Source organism: Sphaeroforma arctica, assembly GCF_001186125.1.
Source record: "Sphaeroforma arctica JP610 unplaced genomic scaffold supercont1.1645, whole genome shotgun sequence".
Taxonomy (NCBI): domain Eukaryota; class Ichthyosporea; order Ichthyophonida; genus Sphaeroforma; species Sphaeroforma arctica.
This window is the reverse complement of record NW_014038913.1, coordinates 1-1,662: the sequence shown is the minus strand read 5'-3', so window position 1 is coordinate 1,662 and position 1,662 is coordinate 1. Positions and strand designations below refer to the sequence as shown.

Here is a 1,662-nt window from a genome sequence, read left to right as displayed (position 1 = left end):
ACATATATATATTTATATATATATGAATGTATATATATTTTTAAGTATACTCTAGCGAATACACAAAAGCTTCACTTCACTGTAAGTTGACGACAAGGGCCGTATTATAGAGAAACATACCGGTAGATCGATGTGATGGACTTTGTCATATGCATACTCGTCCTGCAGCAGGCTTCCTAGATTAATTGTGCACTGAGGAAGCAACAAAGTTCCGAGGTCAGATATTTATGAACAATCATTCAGATGCACATGCGAGTGAAAAGCTGCCCATGAAGTTGGGGTTCAGCTGTATGGAGGAAGAAAAATCGGATCAACAACAATAAGTACACTAATTCAAGATCAATACTTGCGAAAGCGACGATATTTCGCACCTAAGCCTGGAAGTTCAGACAAATGAGCAATCTGAATGAAAATATACTGAAATGAATGATATAAAGCTTACGCTGTTCAAGCATTCAGCATGATACAGCAGTATAGCATTCAGCATGATACAGAAGTATACTACTGAAGATACGGCGATGGTCTCAGCAAACAACAGTAGTTTATAGGTGCATGTGTTCCATAATATATATATATATGTGTGGGTGTACATATATATATATACATATAAATATTCAAATTCAGTTTATATATCCTAAACACCAGACGTAGTGCATTTCGGCCACCCACCTGTCCCAGCACATGATATTGGTTAACTGTGATCTCCCGATGGGCAAAGACTACGGTGATGTCACTATATTTCAGGTCTTCTGCAGGATTCCTGTATATTGGTCCATTATCGAAACATTGATGAGTTGGACAGGTCTATTTAGCGCTGCCTAGTCCGTGCGAAAGGTACAATTTTATTCTACCTCTTGTCTCTATTGACAGTGAACTGGTTGTATTGTAAGCACTTTACAATAACAAAGCCGGTTATTGACCCTCGTTCTTACGATTAGCATCAATATACTCTACTTTGCACCAGGGCATTTCCTGCACACTAACAGTGATCATATTGTCACTCAGCCCGCGAGCACATACGACTTACAACAATCTCGTAGAATTGCTTAGTACACACACTACACACATGTATAGAGACAGTGATAATAGTTCTAAGATATAATAAAAATAAAACATCTCTATTTCACACAATCATAAGAAAGTATATCCATGCTGCCGTATTTACGACGCAATGATAGTAAATCATAGCAAGCAGTAGCAAAGCAAGGTATGCATACTCATACACTGACGAAACAGGCTACAAAAGACACTCTCAAAGGTTCATGTTCACACACACACACACACACACACACCCCACCGCCTTCCATACACACACAGACGCCACAAACACGCCACACACCTCTCCCCCTTCCCCCCCACCCACATATTCTCTCTCCCCCTCCTCTCTATCTCTCACACACATATACATACATGCATATACATATATATATATATATATATCTATTTATATAATATAATATACATAAAAATGTATGGATATACATACATATTTATATGTATATATATATATACATATATATATATAAATATATATATCATATATAATATATATATAAATGTATAAATATATATAGATATATATATAAGTATAAGTATATGTATATAAATATATATATATCTATAGATATATATATATATATATATGTATTTGTAATATATATA

The 1,662-nt window shown here is 35.0% G+C and overlaps 1 protein-coding gene across 1 annotated transcript in view; it reads right to left on the bottom strand.

Moving 5' to 3' along the window:
- The window catches only part of SARC_11355 (hypothetical protein), a gene marked incomplete at both ends in the record, with an annotated part of 2,086 nt that extends 1,337 nt beyond the window's left edge, over positions 1-749 (bottom strand). Inside the window, 2 exons of the mRNA XM_014294559.1 lie at positions 121-192; positions 670-749. Of these exons, the coding sequence (XP_014150034.1) occupies positions 121-192; positions 670-749 (152 nt within the window). The remainder of the gene's footprint in view (positions 1-120; positions 193-669) is intronic.
- Between the last annotated feature and the right edge of the window lie 913 nt (positions 750-1,662).